General features: G+C 50.1%; 1 protein-coding gene across 4 annotated transcripts in view; it reads left to right on the top strand.

Moving 5' to 3' along the window:
- USP7 (ubiquitin specific peptidase 7) overlaps positions 1 to 16,576 on the top strand; it is a 2,259,762-nt gene that overhangs the window by 1,051,944 nt on the left and 1,191,242 nt on the right. For all 4 annotated transcript variants that reach the window (XM_069647850.1, XM_069647849.1, XM_069647847.1 and 1 more), the window contains exon 10: positions 625 to 715. In XM_069647850.1, the coding sequence (XP_069503951.1) occupies positions 625 to 715 (91 nt within the window). The remainder of the gene's footprint in view (positions 1 to 624; positions 716 to 16,576) is intronic.

Genomic DNA, 16,576 nt, shown 5'->3' with positions numbered 1-16,576 from the left:
ATCGTGAATATTGTCTAAAGGATGCCAACACTGGTGTTTGGACTGAAGAAATGTGAATAACTTTAAAAGTCTCTGCCCTGCACTGCAATCTGGTTTATATTATATAGTTTTCATCACAGCATATCTTTAAAAAAATGATATATTTAGAATGTGTGTACCTTCCAATTATTGTGATCAATAATGTTAAAATGTACCAGCTTGACTCCTCGGTCACGTCTGGTCAGCCTTTCTTTGCTCTACCTATAAGGCTTAGGAAAATCTTACTTACAGCCATCACTTGAATACTAGCTATATTAAACCCCCATCTCTGCGTTTACTTTGTGGCTGACATTCTATACTTTGTGGCTGACATTCTATTAGACTGAACTTCAAATTTTTAGTGGGTCTGGGCTTTTGTTTGGATTAAGAGCTGTGCCTGCACCAGGTTCTTTGTTGATTGTTCAAGAAATATACTCATCAATTGAGACGTTTCCTTGTGGTGTTACTTAGGTGTTACTGGTGATAATATGGCGAGAAACTTAATTTATTCATAGTTATGTGCAGTAAAACGTACTGCATGTACACAATTCTGCAATTAACAATTGAAGTGCTTAGTAAATCTGTCTTTCTCCTTTTGCGTTTTAGTCCTACATCCAGTGCAAGCATGTCGACTATAGGTCTGAAAGAATAGAGGATTATTATGATATCCAACTAAGCATAAAGGGGAAGAAAAATAGTAAGTTTCAAGATAATTTTGTGATGTTTTATGCTGGTCATTTTTGTTTTGTAATGTTGTTGGTAAACCAACGTAATTCTTAAGATTGCTGAAACCTTTCCTTGGACTAGCAACTTTTCCTACTTGTATCTGCGCTAATAAGATTCTTTTAGCAAACGTAGCAGGACTTACTGTTATCTACACTTGGATGCAATTGTGTTTCACAGGCTTTTAATATTCCCACCCATGGCAATGTTGAAGGTTTTAAGCATAAATTGCGTAAACACTTTGACCTTTTTATTTCGTTTCGTATATTTTCTGTGACCTGATGTTGAAGAGTTCCTGTATACCTCCAATGTTCCTTAGATTGACATGTTCAGAAATTGATGTAGAAATGTATTCAGTCATAGGTTTCCCTTGTGTCATGACAATTTCCCTGAAGGCAATATATTACTAGAGGAGGCTCAGTCCTTATTCCGTCTCTAATTATTTAAAATTCATTGAGCATCATGAAAACACATTTCAATAGGCTGGAGGTAAAGGTGTGTATAGACAGTGTTGAGGCAGTTTTTGTGCCATGCTCTGACTGCTACAAACACTAACCCTAGGGAAAATGCCAAAACTTTAAAAGGCAAGCCTGACCCCTTTTTAAACGTGGGCAAAACGACACAGCTGAAATCTCACGTGAGGATAGGTCGACAGAGGTACAAATAGTCCACACACAACTCTAGAAAATACACCACACTAATAAACTGAAATGTACTTTAATGAAGACACACATATAAAACTAGGAGTTGAACTAATTTAGAAATTAATGTACAGTTTAACAGTAATGCCTTTACCAGGACTATAACCCCAATGTCTATATGTGGGTCCTCTATGGTGTTGAGCACCCAACATAAAATAACTGAAGTGGTGAGAACTAGGGAGCCATCAACTCTAGCAAACCGGTCAGTACACAGTAGTCTGGACAACTAAGAGCAGTGTCCAAGAGACTCGCCCCAACCTTAGTATATGTGGAAAGCCTTCTACCTGATGGTCAGCACCAAACACATATTGGATAGTATGGGATTGGATAGGGAACACATTTGACCATCCATTTACATTTTGTTTGCCATTTTAATGTATCAACGATCAGCCCACAATAATACATTAAAGCTACAAAGCTGATAGATTCATCGCTCGGCTCCAAATAAGGTTTTGAATAGCAGGACGATACAACTGGCTCTGCAGTGTCGGGCATTTCCCCCTGTAGGTGAGAGCTATACCTGGGGAACTAGGAGTGAACACCCAGCACACCGCAAATTTAACTTTCACATGAAATTAACACTTTAATATTTTGTATGTGTGATACATTATGCTTAAATATGTACTAGAACCAGCAGAACCAGGGATGACGGCTTGAAGGCTGAGCTCCTATGCCCTGTATTAATCTCATTCATATATATTTGAGGCTTGTGGACCTGCTTAGATCACATGCTGTGCATTGGCCGAAATCTAGTGGTATCCACGGAGTGTTACTTTTTTTGTTTTTTGTTTTTGAAAAGGGACGTAGATGGGGCGTGCCAGTAATACTATCCCTAGTGTGACATATCCTTTACCCATGGTCCTTCACTTGTCGGTCAATCAGATTTTTTTTTTCCACCATCTTAGTCAGACGCAAGTTGCAGAGTTCCTTCTTCTGGCTAACGCCTTTACTTATACAAAGTTTAAATTTAAACTTTCCATCCTTTGGACGGCCATACACCGCAAGTTCTCCGGCGACTGCTTTAGATGACAAGATCATTCATTCATGACAACTACTCATCTGTCTTGACAAACTGACTGCGGCCTACCTAGGCTCCAATGGGCCTTGGCCCTGCACAGTAGGCAGAGCATGGGAGGGTCATAATGCATCTCATTTAGAGAATGCCTATTGCCTTTTTCCTTTTACATTGCTGAGCTGCCGTTTTTACATACTATAGAAAAAACATAGTTTAAATGTTGTCCTTCCTGTAACGGGAAGTTTCCCTGGAAGGACTCGCAGGGTGCAGAATCTCTGCCTTCCTAGGTACCATTCTGAAAAACAGTGCAAGTCCTGCAAATTGTTTCGGCCCAAAACACTAAAGGACCGGAAAACTAAAAGATGGGCCCACCACGCCATGCCGGCCGATGCGGCCATGGATGTTGAGGTAGCCTCCAACGATGGCAGCATCGACGTCCTAAGTGACGCCGAGGGCGATTGGGACCCAACTGTTTCCCGCGTGTGGGCCCCTGACTTCGGCAGGCTGGCGGCACTGCTACAGAGACTTAAAACAGCGGCTCAAGCACCCACACTACACTAAACACACCCCCTATGGTCGACCGACCACAGCGTTGGGGTGATAAGCCACACAGTGTCAAAGGGAATCTCTTCGTAGTCCCTCTCCTCTGGGCCATCACGCTCCCCACATGACAGGCTATCAAAACAGACGTTAAAAGCTGTTCTTGACACCGCAAGCAAACCGGACAAGTCCTTGGGTACCGGCGACCGTGCGTCGAAAAAAGGGGCCTTGACCGCCCTTTCTAATAATTCAGAAATGAGAGCACTCATTAGAAAAGATCGCCGACGCACTACTCCCGTTTGAAACATCAAACTCGAACTTCGACGGCCCCATCCTCCAAATTTTCTATTTCAAATGATAAAGAGCGCACTGCCCCCAGTCACCCCCTCACAGGGGCAATGCACCACAAACGACCCTCTACATTGGAGACTTTCTCTACCCTCTGTTCCTACAGTTTTACAAAGCTCCACTCAATGGACCCCTGAATAATTTGGTAGTTATGAGGAGAATGTCTAGTTTTGTTAACTTTTATGATCAACACCCTGTTCAACTGTCCTGCCTCAAAGGACCATCTCAAGGCGAAGCAGCGAACAAGCAGCCCGATGCCAAAAGACTCAGCGTAGACACTTTACAGCGAAGTAACTCTACCTCTCGAAAGAAACCTGACGACCTACACTATTTTAACACTTCAGATTCGCAGGATCGTGGCTCAATAGCAGACCAAGGGGACATGGATGATACAACCAATACTATGACGACTGATGATGATGTATATATACATCATTCAATCACCAGACCATCTTGACCAACCCATGTTTAATTCCCCTGTGGATAACCAGCTGCAGTATAATGTTCTTTTAAAAGCTAGTGAACATGTTAAAAACGATACCCAGGAGGCACAAGTCGACAAGTACTTTGTCAGGTTCATCCTCTGGGATAATAGATCTGCGTCACAGGTCCTTTCACTGCTCCAATATATCCAAAGGAGCATTCAGCCTTTTTTCTTACCCCCAACCTGACAAGGGCAGTCAACCCTCGCATTGAGAATGTTCAGACCAGCCCTGTCAGACCCATTGTACTTTAGGGGGCAATTCATGCTCAACTCAACCTTTGTGACTACCGCTAGAAATAGAGCGGGCACACCTTTAGCCTCTGACGAGGAGAGCAAAGAAATGTACACACTGGGCAGGAATGTAGCTTCCTCTGTTGCTTTCCAAGCAAGAATAGCCAACACTACGCTTGTGGCTAGTTATAGTTGCAACAAGTGAATGAGATTTACAAGAAATGCACTCTGCCCCAGAGCCCCTAAAGAGACCACTCTTAAAAACAGGTAGAGGGGTGGCAAGCTGGATCCTCAAAAATAATCTGGATGCAGCAGATAATGCAGGCTGGATAGTAGCTTTTCGGGAGAATTCTCATTTTATGACTAATTTCCCTCACCTAGTTAGCCCCCCAGCAGCTTTGCTGGATTTCTGGAGTTTATTTTTTCACTTGGTAAGAGTGTGAGATTTTTCCCCACTCTTACCATGTTTGCCATGTCTCTTACCTGTTTTTGTGATTGTGGACCCTGGAGTACACCACTGCAGTAGTCCCCCTCTTTTGTGTGTTACACAGCACCTTCCATGCAGTGACAGGGTTGTCTTTTAGACGTCCCACCGACTCCATTTCTGAGGCTGACTACAGTCCCCCAGAAAAGGGTATAGTTCCCAGGCCCAAGGGGGTTGGGGCTTATGCTTTTCAACAGACACTGCTCCGGAGCAGGATAGTGCACACAATGCACCAGGAACAAGTAACTTTAATCCTGGTTGCTCCAATGTGGACGAGACAATCTTGGTTTCTGCATCTGCTCAAACTGGCTATGTATGATCAAGCGCTCGTGCCCCTTCAATATGCTCACCCAACACATGTGGACACTGTTAGGTAAGATTTTCATAGTAATGATCATTCTCCAGCATTGTATCTTTCATGGATTCACATGCTTAGAATATTCCCCGTCAGACTGGGACCCCTCCGTACACATATATAGCCTTTTCCTATAGGAAAACATCCGACACTTTTTTGTGTCCTATCTACGTCCTTTTAGGACCTGCCTACGCATGCTCCGTAGGCCGTCACGGTATAAGAGGCCCGCCCCCGCGGCTCCCCTTCAGATTTCAACTATCTCCAAAGTAGTGGGATCTCCTGCGTCGACCCCCCCTTCGGAGGTAGGCTCCACACAATCGGCAAAAACATCACACCGCGTGGTGTCGTCGGAACCACTGGCGAAGAAATCTCGACCGATGGAAAGAGTCATTCAGCTAGAGAATCTTCGTCGAGAAAATCGTCATCTTCGTCAAAAAGCATGACAAGGAAAGGCCGAAATCCTCCTCCGGCGATCACCATAGATCGACCACGAGTCAAGAGTCGAGTAAAAGCAGGCCAAGTGTGGTTTAGGCGGGACCGCCTAAACCACCTGCTAAGCCACCGTTGTCGAAGGCGGTCCAGTAATCGGCCTCCACCCTACCACTGACGCATGTGGTATCCCCCGTCCCACCGACTGCGACAGTGGCCTCGTCAACGGAGGTTCTACAGGAAGCCTGGAGGCCTGAAGTTTTTGATCCGATCCCTCCGGATACTTTACTGCAGGAACAGGCAGTGTCGCTGTCCTCGGGGGGGGGGGGGGGGGAGGACGAGAGTGGGAGAATAGCTGGCCCGGCAGACCTCGGGCTACGAGTGGTTGACAAGTCGGCGACGAGGGGATCCGGAATTCCGGTATCTGCCCCTCTTCTCAATACTCAATCTGTTTTGTCGTTGCAGATTCTGTCCACGCTTCAGTCCTTAATACAGTTGTCGGACCAGAGACTACCTCAGGTAAACCTACCACAGTCACCCGTCGACGAGCCGGGCCCGTCCCGTCCACCGACTCACTCACTTACGCACGCCAGTCTCAGGCACCCCAAGATGAAGGTGAGCTGCCAGATTCGGAGTCTGACAGAGGAGCCATGTCGGATATCTCATCATCCCACTCCAGGGACCCAACCTCGGAGTCGGAGGTGGAGTTAGAAACCCCAAGAAGCCCGGCTCACCCGTCCCCCCTCCGGACGATATTGCAGGCGTGTAAGGAATTTGGTCTGTCCAAGGAAGAACAGAAAAAGGACTGTTTTTTGTTCGACCACATGGGTAAGAGAAGGAGGTCAGTGTTCTCAATACCCATACTAGATCACTTGTGGAAGGAGGGTTTGCAGACAATGCGTCACCCCTTTTTGGAGCCGGTGGTAAAAGGACGCCTTGAGAAAAAGTTTAAGGCTCCAGAGTCTACCCCCAAGTGCTTATCCTCCCAACCAATGCCTGAATTGGTGGTGTCGGCGGCAGCGGCGAGGAAAGCGAAGGCCCAGCACAAGTGCACGACTCTGCCTGAAAACGAGGCAAGACGTCAGGATGCCTTCGGCAAAAAAGTGCTATCCGTGGGAGCAACTACAGTAAAGGCCGCAACCTCTCTGGCTATCGTAGCCAGATACGACAGAGAAATGTGGCAGAGGCTGGCTCCGTTGCTGGATCATCTCCCGGAAGAGCATAGGATGGCAGCTATGTTACTGGTCAGAGAGGGTGAGGAAGCCTCCAATCACGCAATAAACATCGCGGTTGACCTCGCTGAATCGGGCTTCAAGCAAGTCAGTAATGGGGTTGTTACGACAGTCATGGCCTAAGTGTACCTACTTCAGGCCAGAGGTACAATACAAAGTATTAGATATGCCCTTTGAGGGAGACCTTCTATTCGGAGAGAAGGTAGACAAGGCCCTAAAGGGAATGAAAGAGGACTCCGCACGTTCATTGGGTGCCCTCCAGAGTGGCCGAAGCTACAAGTCCTTTCGTCCCTTTAGAGGGGCTTCAGGTAATTCCAGATTCTCTGCGTCAGGAGACAGATCCTTTGGTAGGTTGGCTTACCCCTCCCAGGGATACAGGCGTGCTTCCCAAACTGCAAACCGACGCAAGAACTTCCAGACTTCCAGGAAGAGACTATCCTATCTGTCGTCGTCGAGAGACAAACAAAATAAAGATCAGCGATGACGAGCAACACACCGTTCTGGGGAGAAGAGTATCAGCCTATGTCGACGAATGGGAACGAATAACGACAGATCAATGGGTGCTGGACACAATAAGGAACGGGCATTCTCTACAAGTCAAGCACAGCCCTGCGCACATTCCACCTGCGTTCACCGCTCATTCCCATCTGAGGGTACTGCAACAAGAGGTAACACTCATGTTAGCAAAGGGCGTGATAGAATTAGTTCCAGCATCACAAAGGTCAAGGAGTCTACTCAAGATACTTTGTCGTAAAAAAGCCGAACGGAAAATGGCGTCCCATTCTAGACTTACGCGATCTCAACAAGTCCTTAAAGAGCCTAAAATTCAAAATGCTCAAGCTGCAAGAAGTGATCCGAGCCGTTCAAGAAGGGCCTTTTCTAGCGTCCCAGGATTTGCAGGACGCATACTTCCATATTGCAATGTGTCGGAAACACAGGAAGTTCCTGAGGTTTGTGATAGGGCGGACTCACTACCAGTTCACGGTTCTTCCCTTTGGGCTCAAAACCTCCCCCAGAATGTTCACAAAATGCCTGGCCCCAGTAGCGGCCTGGCTAAGGAAGCAAGGCCCCCATGTATACCCATACCTCGACGACTGGCTGGTAAGGGGATCCTCCCCAGCGTCGACCAACACAAGTTTGCAAGCCACCATGCAACTTCTACAACAGCTGGGATTTGCCATAAACTTCGAAAAATCCTCTGCGGCCATCGAGAACGTTGGTGTTCCTGGGGGCACAGTTCGAGACCCAGTCGGGGCTAGACAAGCCTTCCCTCGACAGAACTTCAAAACTCAATAAACTGGCGAGCCGACTACGGCAAAACACCAAGCTCTGTGAGGAAATACGTTTCGGTCCTACGGGCCATGGCATCCTGCATCCATCTGGTGGCGAACTGTCGCCTATTCATGAGACCAGTTCAGGAGTTCCTTGCGGACCGGTGGACACAGGCCCAAGGATCGTGGTCAGACAAGATAATCGACGACGACAAACTACTTCAGACCCTTCAGTGGTGGCAGAGTTTCCACAATCTGAACAACGGTTTACCCCTACAGGAACCGGAGTTCCAGTGAACCATAGTCACAGATGCATCCCTATCTGGATGGGGAGCTCACATGGGCACTCTTCAAACGCAAGGTCGTTGGTCTCAAACGGAGTCACTCCTACACATCAACGTGTTAGAGCTCAGAGGAGTGCGATGGGCCTTGAAGGCGTTCCTACCACACATCAAGGGATCGAGAGTACGAGTGCTGACGGACAAGGAGGGACTCGATCCAGAACTCTTTCCATGGAGGCCCAGAAAGTATGGCATTGGGCATTAAAGCACGAGATTTCCATCGTGGCTCACCATCTCCCGGGAGTGAGGAATTTGCAAGCCGATTCCCTCAGCAGAAGGATGGCCCAGATACACGAATGGGAAATAGACACAGTTCAGCTGATGAAAGTTTTCAAGAAATGGGATCACCCCCCACTAGACGTTTTCGCAACAAAGGAAAACAAGAAATGTGAACAATTCGCAAGCAGGTGGCCTCAGGAGGGTTCCATGGGGGAGGCGTTCTCCTCCCCATGGACGGACAAGTTCCTTTATGCTTTTCCTCCGTTTCCCCTCATACGGAGGACAGTGCACTGGATACGAAGGTACAGTTGCCGGGTAATTCTAGTGGCACCGGACTGGCTGCGGCATCCGTGGTTTTCCGACCTGCTTCACCTGTCGCTGGAACATCCAATAGCGTTTCTGAGAGTCCCGAACCTACTGTCCCGGGACAAAGGTATGGTGTGGCATCAAGACCCGGACAGTCTCAACCTCACAGCCTGGCTCCTGACTTTTCGGAATTCGGCACCTTAGACGTTTCGGAGGATTGTCAGAAAATTCTGCAAGCGGCTCAGGCCCCTTCTACCAACAAATCTTAGACCTATAAGTGGCGAAGGTTCTGTGAATGGTGTCGAGGACAACAAGGTCTACATCCGTTGAAGGCGACTCCGGAGCAAATTCCACCTTACTTCACTTGGCAGAGGGGGGGTTTATCTTTCACGTCGATAAAGGTGCACCTGGCGGCCATCTCTAGGTTCACGAGGAAGAGTCAGTCTCCTCTATTCAGCGACAGACTTGTGAAACACTTCATGAGGGGCTTATTTCGAACTTTTCCCCCAGTAAAACGTTTCCCACCAACATGGAGTCTCAACATATTGTTGGCAGGCTTAATGAAACCACCCTTTGAGCCTATGGCCACGTCGGAAATAAAATTCATATCGTGGAAGTTAGCATTCCTAATTGCTATCACGTCAGCCAGGAGAATCTCGGAACTGCAAGTGTTGGTCGTAGACCCTCCATACCTGAGATTCTTTAAAGACAAGGTGGTCCTGGCAACTAATCCTACGTTCGTCCCGAAAGTTCCTACAGTGTATCACAAACACTCGTTCATTGTTCTCCCTACTTTCTTCGCAAACCCATCATCGGCAGCAGAAAAAGCTCTTCATACCTTGGACGTTAAGAGGGCCCTAAAATTTTACCTACATCATACACAAGAACTCGGGTATATTCGACAACTGTTCATCGCGTATGGTCCGTCGACGAGGGGAAAGGCAATTTCTAAGCAAGGATTGGCTCGATGGGTCTCGTCGACCATTGCGTTTTGCCACTCCAATGCCAGAAGGCCGCTGCAAGGGCATCCTAGAGCCCATTCTACAAGATCAACAACGTCCTCAGCAGCATTATGGGCAGGAATTCCGCTAACGGACATATGCCAGGTAGCGGCATGGTCAGTGCCCCACACGCTTACCCGCCACTGCTGCCTTGCCAGGCAGCATTCGAACGAGGTGCAGATGGGAAGAGCAGTCCTGCGCCATCTGTTTCAATAAGGTAAGCTCCACACTGTGGAGAGTTTTTTTCTACCTGTTGGTGACCGTATGCTTTATGGAGGTACAGTTATATGGGTAAACTTATTTCTGGTGTACCTATGCATTGTATATTGTGGTGAGGGTATATTACATTACATTCTCACCGCTGTCTTCAGGTTTACTGCTATACAATCTATTCTAAGCATGTGAATCCATGAAAGATTCCAATGCTGGAGAAATGGAGTTACAGGTAAACTATTCCCATCTTCCTGACCTGTGTCAACCCAGAACAGTTTGTTTTACTGGTAGATTATTTTTCCTTGTACCTCTGAGTGGGAACCTTTTTCCATACTCGGCCTGTTACTTTTTATGGGTGTCATTTTTTTGGACTTCACATATGGCTTTTTTAATTTTATCCTCCAACCTTTGGCACATACTGCCCATTATTGCTGGATAACCTTGTGCATACTACAGTTCCCAAGGGTAGTTTACATTTCATTAGGTGAAACTAGCACACCCCACCTTATGTGGAGTGCTGGGGAGATGCAATGCATCCCCTTTTCACACTAAGCTTACCTTTAAAGGCTGGTGATAGTGATAGCTTTTACTAATTCGGTTCACCTTTACCGCACAGCTGCAGCAAGGGCACCCCAGGGTGCGCATTTTACCAAAATTGCTCCTACGTTTTTCGCCATTTTGGTTCTCCTGACATCGAGAAATTCCTTTGTGTGATTTTTATATTCAGCAGGAGTCCACAGCCCTTTGTCTTCCTCCTTGCCAGCATGGGGACAAATCTCAGTGGGTGGGGCTGGCTGTCCTGATTGGACAGACTGCTTCTTGTTGTAAAATGCAGGGAGAGAATGCAGAGGTTGTGCTGTAGTTCCTGTTAAATACTCTGAACTTGAAAGCTGAAGTAACGTCGGCCACTGGAACCAAATCCGGAGAGTACGATAAAGGAAAAGCGGCAGAGATGATTTCCAGCGACCTGAGAGCCTGCTGTAGCCCTTCCTTCCAATCTACCTGGGGATCCTGAAACGGATGACCCCGACCTAGAGCCTGGTGAGACCCACTAGACTGAAGACCTGCATTTTGAGCCATTCCAAGTCATGCTACGACCTTGCAGGGCTGCAATACCACAATACCCTGGGACCTCGAGCCATCCGGCGGTGCACGGTATTCCGAGTTCCAAATCTGCTGAAACTTTGTGGGCATCCTGCTGGAACTCCATAGACCCAATTGAAGTTCGAAAAGTCCCCTCACCATAGTGCTGGACCTTTGTAACAACGAGAATCCGACCTGCGATTTATGTCCATTTTGAGAGGCGCTGAACTACAAACAGCCGCTGAAAAATCTGTAGCTGACAAAGCCCTCTCCTGAGTATTGCTGCAGGAGCCCACCAGAAGTCCTCCCCTCTTGTACCCATGACTGAGGCACAGGAACAAGGGTGTGCTTGGCTGTAGCAAGTAGGAATCCAGCTGTAACACCTTCAAACCATAGGTACTGTGGGGGCTTGTGGTACCTACCTTATTGCCATAAGTCGTGCTTCCTCGCTTGAGGTGCACTGGCTTACCTTATTAAAAAAACAAACTTTTTTAGCATACTTGGAATTACTTGTCACATTACAACAAAATATTAGCAACAGCATAGGGAATAGCACAGGGGAGGGCATGGGGTTCAGAGGAGTCTCCAGGGCTTGATATAGTTCGTAATAAGTATGGTCTTAGTGGGGCCCATTTGTCCTTGGGCCCGGAGTTGAGCGGTTGCTTACGTATCCATTGTTCCTCCCTGTCATATGCCCACATACCATCATTCAACCATTGACTCTCATTAGAGGCTTGTGTTTGTCCACCGTAGAATACAGTGTTTTGCCAGCAATAAACACAACTTCACAAATTTATTTGTAGCAGGTTTGGGGGGGTCAAGGATATGGAATAGGCACAGTAGGAGAGCGGGTTTGACAGGTTCACATCATCTCTGATGGTATTGCACATCTTTCCAAAAGGGGGTTAACATGGGGAGTTCCCAGATCATGTGGAGATATCTAGTCTGAGAGCACATGTCCCTCCAGAGGCCATCGATAATCTCAAGTTGGAGGTCTCATGCCCACTAGTCTCGTGCCCTACAGGGGGAGGTGTTGGAGTGGGCTTGGATCAGTTGATATAGGGTTGGCACACGGATATGGGTGCCATGTATTGATAGAACGAACCGAAGGATTGAGTCACTGTCTGGTCCCACTGGAAAGATGGGACACAGCTGCTTTCATGCTTTTCGCAGGCCAGCATAAATCGGCCACTGCGAGGATCTCCCACGCCTGAAGTCTGGTATCTCAGCAGCTTGAATGAAGTTACCATCTGGTAATAACAAACCCACCGTATAATATCCATGTTCTATCCAGATTTTCTGGGACCTTGTGTCTGAATGTGGCAGTGAGGGAACACAGTTCCAGAGAGGTAGGTTTTCATAAGGATTCGGGACATCCACTTCTGCGCATTTTTTGAGCCATGCCAGTGCAGTAACACTAGCAGGGTCAAATATGCAGTTTTAAGTAAAACATGTTGGGGGAAAAACTAATTATCAGAGGTTCCTGTCTCCTGCTGAATATCTCTCCAGTACTCTTATGTCCCGTCCCCTTTCCTCCTTCTCCAGCATGGGGTCTGGCATGGATTCAGATGCTCATGAATATTCCCCATTGTCAGGCCGGGAATCCTCGGTATAGAAAAAAATCAGTATCAGTTTCGTTTCTGATCTGTCTTTCTTAGTAGTAACCAATCACTGGTCTCTGGGTCATACTGCCCTCTCCCTAAGCCCCGCCTCTGGCAGCCATCCTCAGATTTTTACTGCACGTTCAAGTGTTGGTAGTCCTCGTGCTGTAGCTCTCGAGCTTTTGCTGAGTTTCACGCTTTTTTTCCAGGAGATTTTTCTCATTTTTCGGTTAAATAGAGCCACAAGCTCCACCGTTTCTACATCCGATCAACAGGGATCCGTTTCTGGGTTTTCTACGCCCCTCAAGGGTGAAGATTTCATTGAGTTATGCTTTTGGAGGGTTCCTGAAGTTCCGAGGCCTACCCTGGACATGGCCCAGGAGAAAGGAAGCTTGACGCCCGGGAAGCTGTTCAGGACCTGCCCTGGATGCCAGCTTCAGAATGTTTTCAAGGTGGACGAGCATTCGTTATGCCTCTGTCTCCAGGAGGACAAGACGCACACGGAGAAGGACTGTGCGTTTTGTGGGAACATGTCGGAGCAGACCATGAAGGATCGCCACCTCTGTCTCGCCAGCTGGCTGGAAGGGAAGAGATCGTCAGGCGAGAAGAAGAAAAAGAAGTCCGAGCGGTCTTCTAAGTCCTGTGAGGGCGCCCCGGCGACGGGGGCCCAACAAAAGGCTAAGCACCGCGAGTCAGCGGGCACCGGGAGCGCTGAACGGTCGGGCTCCTTGGCTGCCAGGCAGGGCGCATCCTCCCCGGGGCCATCGGCCGCAAGCCAACGCTCTGGCTTGGGTAAGAAGTCGTCCGAGAACCTGGCGAAGCTTCTGGAGAGGCCCCGGTCGATCTCTAAGATTCCTGCAGAGGGGGAGCGAGGCTCGGACCCTCCCCCCAATGTGAAGGCCCCAGGCGTACAGAAGGTGACGATGGCCTTAATTCACTCTGCTAAGACCTCGATTGAGGATGTCGCCGCGGCCCTGGCTCAGCCTGTGGAGGCTACACCAGTGGAGGCGACCTCAGGACCCAGAGTCTCCCTGCCACCGCGGAGGGAGTTGTCTTTCAGGCCCATTGAGAAGACCCCCACGAAGTCCTCGTTGGAAAAGGTGGTGGAGGGGCAGTGGCCATCGTGGATACAGACATGACCTCTGAAGAAGAGCTCATCGAAGTCGTGCAAGAGACCCAGCCCATCGGGAGGGATCCCGACGAGGGTGACGACGAGAGCGACGGTGTCGCCGACGAGGCTCCTCAAGAGCCCTCGCGCCCGTCGTTTCCAGCGCCGCAGGACACTTCGGCAGCCATTTTGTCAGCGATTCAGTCCTTCTGCTCGGAGATAAGGACAAGGTTTCCCCTCCCCCTGACGGAGGTACCTGAGCCAGACCCAACGGTGGAACCGGAGCCAGGACCTTCGGAAAGTCCAGCGCATAAGAGGACGCATCCTACGCCACCTCTGCGGCCTGCTCTGCCTTCCCCCCGGTCTACTACCCACGGGGATGATACAGGCACGGACACGGCTACGACAGGTACAGATGACGACGGAGGCCACTCGCCCTCTGCTTTGGCGTCCCCGCCCGACGAGATTGGATCCTTTCATGCCATGATTTCCAGGGCATCCGAGCTCTTACAGCTCTGCCCAGAAGAGAAGAAGGAAGGGTTCCTTTACCAACGGTGCAAGTCCAAAAAGAAGACGGTCCTCGCCGTAACGCTTCTTGATGACATCTGGGATGAGGGGCTCACCCTCCTCAAGAACCCTGCCACGGTGCCAGCAAAGAGGGACTGGTAGTAGTAGTAGTACCGGGTCCCCGACGCTGCCCCCTTGTGCCTTCGGGTGCAACCTACCCCGGATTCGGTCGTCGCGGCGGCAAAGAAGAAAGCTGGGGAGGCATCGGCCTCGACATCAACTTCCCCGTCGGACGGCGAGTGCAGGAAGCTGGACACGATGGGACGACGGATCATCTCATCCTCAGCGACGACTATCAAGGCGGCCAACGCCCTGGCTATCGTAGCCCGCTACGACAGGGAGTTGTGGTTCAAAATCGCCCCTCTGTTGGACTTCCTTCCGGACGCCAAAAGGGCCTCAGCCCTTGAAATCCTACAGGAAGGTGAGATTGCTTCAGACCACGCCATCACGGTGGCAACGGACATCGCCGACACCGGTTTCCATCAGTTTGGCAACAGCGTTTGCTTGAGACGACGAAGATGGCTCAAGGCCACGGATTTCCACCAGGCCGTACAAACAAAGGTTTTGGACATGCCCTTCGACGGGAACAACCTGTTTGGGAAGGCGGTTGAGGAGTCCCTTCAGGCCATCAAGACAGACTGACTGCCCGGGCACTGGGAGTGCTCCAACGATGGCCGTCCTTTCGGAGCTCCAGAGGCAGACAAGGTGCCTCCAAGGGATCCGGCAGTGGCTCCTCCACGTACCGCCAAGCGCCAAGATCTTCGTCCCAGGAAGCCTACAGGGGACGCGGCAAGTCAGGTGGTGCCCGTCGTCGACAGGGAGGTCAAGGAGGCAAGACAGCCTCCAAACAATATTGAACCGACCGTGGGGTCGGGCCCCCGCCGAAGCACCCCGGTGGGAGGCCGGCTGGCGAGGCTCGTCAGCGTGTGGGAGTCCATCTCCACCGACCGTTGGGTGCTGGACGCCTTGGCCCAAGGGCACGCCCTCGAGTTTCTGAAGAAGTGCCCGCGCGTTCCACCCGTGGCCAGGAAGGAAAATCACGTCCCCCAACTGCTGTTGGAAGTAAGGGCGATGCTCAAGAAGGGTGCCATCGAGCTCGTCCCAAAGAGGCTTCGGAGCTCCGGAGTTTACTCAAGGTACTTCCTCGTAAAAAAGAAGACAGGAGGATGGCGCCCCATCCTGGACCTGCAACGACTGAACAAGTACATCAAGGCACAGAACTTCCAGATGGTCACCCTCCAGCACGTGCTGGGACAGCTGGAGGAGGGCGATTTCCTGTCATCGTTGGACTTGGAGGATGCGTACTTCCACATCCCCATTCTAAAAAGACACCGAAAGTTCCTCAGGTTTGTGGTCCAAGGACGGCACTACCAGTTCAAGGCCCTCCCGTTCGGATTGAAGTCGGCACCCAGGGTGTTCACCAAGTGCCTCGCATCGGTGGCGGCGCGGCTGCGCCTACAGGGGATCCACGTCTACCCCTACCTGGACGACTGGGTCATCCGTGCAAGGACAAGGGAGCTTGCCGTGGAGCACATTGCGAAGATCGTCCAGCTGCTCACGGACCTGGGATTCTCTAACTTTCCAAAATCCCACCTGGTTCCGTCGCAAGTCGCCCGGTTTCTGGGAGCCAAGCTCGACACAGTGGCGCGGCTGGCCTTGCCATCGGAGGAAAGGACCAGGACCATTCTGGGCAAGGTGCAGCGTCCGCTGGCCACGGGCATGGCCAGGGTAAGATCTATCAAGTCCCTCCTCGGGATGATGTCCTCCTGCATTTATCTGGTGCGCCTTTGCAGGCTTCGGATGCGCCCCTTACAAGAGTTCCTCGACGCCCGCTGCATCCAGTCGACTGGCAGCTTCGAGGACAGGATCCCTCTCAGCGAGACGTTCCGTCAGGCGATCCGGTGGTGGGGTACCCGCTTCCATCCGTTGGCGGGCACGGACTTTCAGACCCCAGCTCACCAGGTGACGGTGACGACGGACGCCTCCCTGGAAGGTTGGGGTGCGCACTCCGGAGATATTCACGCGAGATGCCTTTGGCTCCCAGAGGAGAAGTCACTCCACATCAACATCTTGGAGCTCTGCGCAGTGTTCTGGGCCCTCGGGTCCATTATTCCGTCCCTCAAGGGCAAGGTGGTGAGGATCTTCACCGACAACACCACCACGATGTTCTACATCCGGAAGCAGGGCGGAACCAGGTCCCCGGCCCTATCCAAGGAAGCCCAGAATCTGTGGCCAGCAGGTTCTCCCAGCTGAGGAGCATGGGCGATGCTTTCTCGTTCCCCTGGGACGGCCTATTTCTTTATGCG

This window comes from Ambystoma mexicanum, chromosome 2q (genome assembly GCF_040938575.1).
Source record: "Ambystoma mexicanum isolate Mex_15411 chromosome 2q, UKY_AmexF1_1, whole genome shotgun sequence".
NCBI classification, from domain to species: domain Eukaryota; kingdom Metazoa; phylum Chordata; class Amphibia; order Caudata; family Ambystomatidae; genus Ambystoma; species Ambystoma mexicanum.
Note: the sequence above shows the minus strand (reverse complement) of the source record. Positions and strands in the feature narration are given on the sequence as shown.